This window comes from Mangifera indica, chromosome 13, assembly GCF_011075055.1.
Source record: "Mangifera indica cultivar Alphonso chromosome 13, CATAS_Mindica_2.1, whole genome shotgun sequence".
NCBI lineage: Eukaryota > Viridiplantae > Streptophyta > Magnoliopsida > Sapindales > Anacardiaceae > Mangifera > Mangifera indica.
This window is the reverse complement of record NC_058149.1, coordinates 9,717,734-9,723,733: the sequence shown is the minus strand read 5'-3', so window position 1 is coordinate 9,723,733 and position 6,000 is coordinate 9,717,734. Positions and strand designations below refer to the sequence as shown.

Genomic DNA, 6,000 nt, shown 5'->3' with positions numbered 1-6,000 from the left:
TGATTGATTAATTATTAGGGTGAAGTCATGAATGACATATTTAATTAGTTAATGGAAGCGTTGGATTTCCTTTTCCGACCCACTTGAATTAAAGCCAAACTGATGGGATGGGATCTCTAGCTACTTAGAGAAAGTCTTTGATTATAAAGCTATGAGGATGTATTATTTCTAGCTATTAGTGAATCAAGTCGTGTGCTTTATTTGTACTTTGAATCTCCACAATTATGATTAGACATCGTAATTTAATATTGTTAGATATGAGATTAATGATAATTGATTTTGATCCTTACCTACTACCTACCAATTATCCACTTAAGTGTAGTGAAGCAACAATACTATTACTAATTAGGCCAAAAGCCTAATTCCCACCAAAGGTTTGTGACATGTTCAAATTGATATTTATTAAGTGTTAAAAATTTAAATTTCTATCTGTAGACTATTAAAACTAATAGGTTTAGTTAGTTTTATAGATAAAATCGTTATTTAACTATTAATTATTAAAAATAATAAAATATTATATATATTTTTTATTTATTTAAAAAACTAATAATTTCTTCATATGATTAAATTTTAAAATATTACATTTTACCTGTAGGGTTTTCTTTCCCTTCTCCAGTGTCATCTCTTATTGACTTCTTTCTTCCTCCCCTTTTCTTTCCCTTTTTTGACTTCCCATTTTCTTCCCTTTCTCTAGGTTCACGTCTCTGGATGATGTCTTTGACGAAGATGATGTAATTGTCAGATGTTGACACCCAACAACCATTTTTGTTAGACGAAGACAAATTATCTTTTTGGGAAGAAGAAGAATCGTTTTTGTCTAACCAAATATCAACATTGTCTTTGTCTGGTCTTGTCAATTTCTAGAGAGAATGAGGGAAGGCAACCGTGATGTCGTCGGAGGATAACTCAAGCATTGGAAAGAAAGCAAGGTCGTTGTTGTCTCGATCTCATGCAAAAGAGGAGGCCAAAGATGAAGGGAGAGACGCTCGTTGGAGGGTGATTTGTAAACTGAAGAGAGGTGAAATTGAATTTTTCAATAGTTCGGGATCGCAATTGTAAATGGAAAAAAAATATGAAAACCCTAAAAAACTGAAAATTTTAAAAGAAATATAGATATTTAAGTTTTTAAAACTTAGTAGATAAAAGGTTGAGAATACGCTAAACCTTGGGCTGGAATAAGTCTTTTGGCCTTTATTTTATATACAAATTGCCGCAAGCCAAGATGGAATTTTCCACAACATTCAGAAAGATACACACTTCGAACAAACAATTTTGCATGTTCAATTGCTCTTGTGTGCATGCGAATTGACCACACAATAATTAAAAATAATTAAGCAATTCTTATTATTATACAGTAATGCAAGGCTAAAATAATAAGGGGAGAATCTTCTCAATTATTCAATTGATTAAATTATGAATTATACAGAGAGACACCGGCATTACACACGTCCATAAACGTATTCCAATACTTTTAAAACAATAAAATTATATGCACAATTTTATATATAAATGATAATATATTATCATATGATTGGATATTAATTTATTTTTAATTTTTAATTATCTAATTAAATAGTGATATATCGTTATTTATACACAAAGTTATACATATAGTATGATTCTTTTTAAAATTTAAATTTTTTTTTTTTTGGTCTGGCATTTCTACCTGATTATTTATTTACTTGGATTCAACTTCAACTATATTAAATCACCGCAAGCCGGAGATGAAAGTTACTCCGGTAGAAGGCAGCCATGTTGATCCCTTAATGAATTCTCCAACAGTGAATTTTACAGCTTCATCAGCTCCAATAACATGAAAACCAGGCCAACTAACTCTCTGGGAAGTTGAAGCTCCAGGGCCTACATTAGAGAACTCCGCATAGTAAACAGTTTTCCCATAACCTCCTTCTCCAGGCCACTCAATCCAGCCTCTCGGTGAGATCGCTTCGTCCAGATTCGATTGCATCACAACTGACCTTGAATATCGTTTCCAGGGCCTTCCCAAATACGAGTTATGGTTATGCTTCACTTGGGAAAAATCCTCGCCAACTGCAATTTTACAATTCTGTAAACAGAAGCCGGTGTTTTGTCCAGGGTCGGTTCTTCCTTGTGCAAGAATTACATTATATGCTCCTCTCGGACGGCGAAGGACAATGTAACAGTTCTGGAAGACTGCTGCAGCGTTTCCGAATATGAAGTCTACAGTGCCGTGGATATCGGTATCGCGATAGAATTGACGAAGTGCAAGTGCGTATAAACTGTCCTGGTAACCCACAATGCTGCACCTGTAAAAGACTGAATGATCGGAGGCGACGTAAAGAGCTAAAGCTTGTTTTCCTTCGGGGCCTGCCGTGTTTTGGAAGCCGATATCGCGTGCAATGAATCCATCACCAGTGATTGCTGCAATTTACATAAATTAATTGATTATCACATAGAGAAAATTTTTTAATGTGTTGACATGCAATAGGCATAACCTAATTGAAAAAGAAGTCACTTTTTTCATTTTCCTTCGTAACATTTAGCAAGGGTATCATTTTTTCAATCTCATAGACTTGTATATTATGATACTTATATATATAGTTCCTTTCTTTTTTTATATGAATGAATGGAAAACGACTTGTAGTTATGTATTAATAATTTAACTTAGATCAATCACATCACATTTTTATACAAGATATTATTTTATTTTTAAATCACTTTAAATAATTTGGATTGAATTCTAAAACACATATCAATCATAGAGGTTAGATTTTACCCTACCCATCCTGAATTTCCGAACTAAAAGGATATTCTATTTCTATTGCAGGGCCGTGGCCCTCCATAATTTCTCAAGATATAAAAACATATAGATGTTTAATTTTTGAGAAAAACTTATGAAACAGTTTTATCACATTAATAAAATAAAGGTATGTATAATTAATTTTTAAAACTTCTTTTTATGGTGGTTGTTAATTTTGGAATGTCTTACTATACAAGTCAAAGTGAGAGAGCATGACTGTCCCATGTAAAATTTTCTATTTCTCCTTTCAACCTAGTTTTCATTTGGACCCTTCTTTTTTTCCTTTTATATATATAGATAATGCTCCTTCATCCCCCTGGTTTGTATTATATATAAAATAATACTATATGTATAAATAAATTATATAAATTTGTATGTATAAACTGAAATGGTAACACCTAATTAAGTGATTAAGAAAAAAAGTGAACAATCATATTATTTAATCATAAATTATAATTTTAGTTTGTATATATAAGTTTGTACAATATATATATATATATATATATATATATAAAAGAATAAAACTATATATATTCACTTTGAGTACATAAATTTATACATACTTGATATATATCATCAAGTGATTAAATGGTTTTGAATTATGAATAAAGTAACATCCAATTATATTATGACATATTATATGTGTATTTATTTATATATACAAAAACGGTATGCATAACATGCTCCCTTTAAATTTCTCAGATTTATTTCCCAAAAAGTTTTAGTATATATATGCATATATAATTAGAGAGTCTTTCTCAAGTTAATTTCAACCTCCCGCGACTTTTTGTTTCCAGTTCTAATCAAAATCCTCTAAGGGTGGAAGTCAATAACGTAGACAAAAATGTAACAAGCAATACGAGAAAGTGAGAGAGAAAATACTGACTGAATGTTGCGGAACCAGGCATGGAAGAGCCTCCAGCTACACTACTGCTGCCAGTAATAATAGTGGAATATTTTCCATCTCCAATCAACGTAATACCATTCTTTTTCGTGTGAATTTTCTCCTTATAAACTCCTGCCTTCACGTAAATCACAAATCGATTTCCAGAAGCAGCATTAATGGCTTCTGCTACGGTTCTATAGTTGCCCGTTCCATCTTTTGCCACAACCGCATTTGCCTTTATGGCCGGAGCCTGAAGCAGTTTCCGATCTTTAGAGGATACCCAGTTGGGAAAAATTTGTTCCTCATTCAGAAGGCGATCGGTATTTTTTTGCCTTGAATTCCCAGTAATCCTGTTGGTAAGGGCCAGAGGATTACTCCCCAGTTGAGACAGATAATCCATTTTTTGAGATATCTTTTCATTAAGCTCGCCGGACAGCTTGAGGCCCTCCACCGAGTCTTTACAAGTTTGCTGGAAAGTCACGGCGGCGCTCAGCCATGTTTGAATGTCATGTTTGTTTTTCTTCGGAGATTCTTTCAGAGCTAATACTGATTTCTCCAATCGTTTCAAAGACATACTCATGAGCTCTTCACAATAATCTGCATGTACAAAAAAGCCATGGGCCTTAGTGAATAATAATGAACAGAGAAAAAGAACAAAATTGGCACCGACAGAAGTGTAAATATACGTATAAAATAGGTAAATGGCTTTTGTTGCTATCATGATGAAGATGCACATATACATATGCCATATAAATAAATTCTGAAACAGCATAATTGTAACAAATATATCTAAAAATTGAAGAATTGGTTAACAAAAGCACCTGTGACAGCACGAACACTTTGAGATTCCTGGAGCTCGGGAAACTGGGAGGAAAATTCGGCGGGGTATGAAGTAGGCAATTTGGTTTCGGAAATGGTCATGTTAACAAGAGCAGGTATAATATGAACATGCTTATCATCATGCCCAGTGCTCTCAAATTTCATCATGGTTTGAACACAAAGGGAAGGATATCTAGTGAAGTTGCACGCTTTCAGGATTTGTTGTTGAAATCCATCAATGGCAGCCGGTGCAATGGTGGCTCCCCAAAGCACAAATAATCCCACAAGCCAAAACATTGTAGACTTTAGCATTTTTCCCATGTTAAACCATCCGTTCACAAATCTCACAGCCACATTGGAGAAATGGGGTCGATATTTATAGTGAAAGGAGTTTATTTTATCTTATTATTATTCTTACTAAAGGGTTATTTAATTAAAAATGTATAGATTGTTATTTCAATTTATAATTAAGTGATAAAGTGCCATGTTATTTTTACAAGGTGGGCATTTGGATGTGGGCAAGGAGCATTTAGTGTTAGTTTGGAGGTCTATTCTCATGAGTAATGACAAATAAATTGAGCTAAAGATGTCACGTATATCTTTTTGAGTGTGGGGCTGATCTTAAGCCACTTGACAAATGATGGTGGTCACCAATATATTGAACATTTAGTGAGTACACGAGGAACCCTTTTTCACTTTGTCAGCACTCTTATATTATCACTTGTTTCCTAACATAACTTGAAAATTTTAATGTCTTTGTCCTATCCATTGTTTTGAAACCCAGATCGGATTGATTGATTCAATTAATTAAACTATGAATCACTCCATAATCCAGTTTGATTTTATAGTCTAGTTCGGTATATATATAAATATTGATTTGTTTAAAATTCAGTCAAACTCGATAAACTTTTTGAATCTAAAAAACTATTTAAAACCAATAAAACTGGATTTATATAATATTACATCATTTTTGTTTTATTAAAACAAAAAAAATGTTACAATTTATAAAATTTTAATTGAATTAATGTTAACATTACATATTTTATGTGATGAAATGTCAATTGTTTAATTAATATATTTAAAATTATGTTTTATATGTTTTATGTTTAAAAAATATGGTAATTATTTGAAATTAAAAAATATATAATAATTTGATAATAAGTTAAATCAGTTGGTTGTCCAATTGAATTACGAACTAGTGAGATAACTGATTTGATTACTGGCTGGTTTTAAAAATATTGATTCTATTTAATTAAATTAGCTAAAGGGTATCCTTATGGTGATTAATATTATGTATATACAATTTTTGGCCTATAATTAGATTTACATATAATTATCATTAAGTAATTGACATGAATAATTATCTCAATCAAGGTAACAAGATTAAAAAAGGTTAAGATGTGAATATGATAAAATTAATGTAGATAACCTTCAACATAAAAAAGCTTAATTGCTTTGACGTGGGTCATAAAGCTTTGTTGTTATATGTGTCCATCACTCAACGAATCTTTAATAG

General features: G+C 31.9%; 1 protein-coding gene across 1 annotated transcript; it reads right to left on the bottom strand.

Annotated features, from left to right (window-relative positions):
- Positions 1 to 1,371: 1,371 nt before the first annotated feature.
- Positions 1,372 to 4,850, bottom strand: LOC123194257 (pectinesterase). Its single transcript, XM_044607414.1, has 3 exons — positions 4,487 to 4,850; positions 3,666 to 4,262; positions 1,372 to 2,400 (listed from the first exon to the last, which is right to left on the bottom strand). Exons 1-3 carry the CDS (start codon positions 4,803 to 4,805, stop codon positions 1,709 to 1,711), a joined length of 1,608 nt encoding a protein of 535 aa, XP_044463349.1. The 5' UTR covers positions 4,806 to 4,850; the 3' UTR covers positions 1,372 to 1,708.
- Positions 4,851 to 6,000: the final 1,150 nt, after the last annotated feature.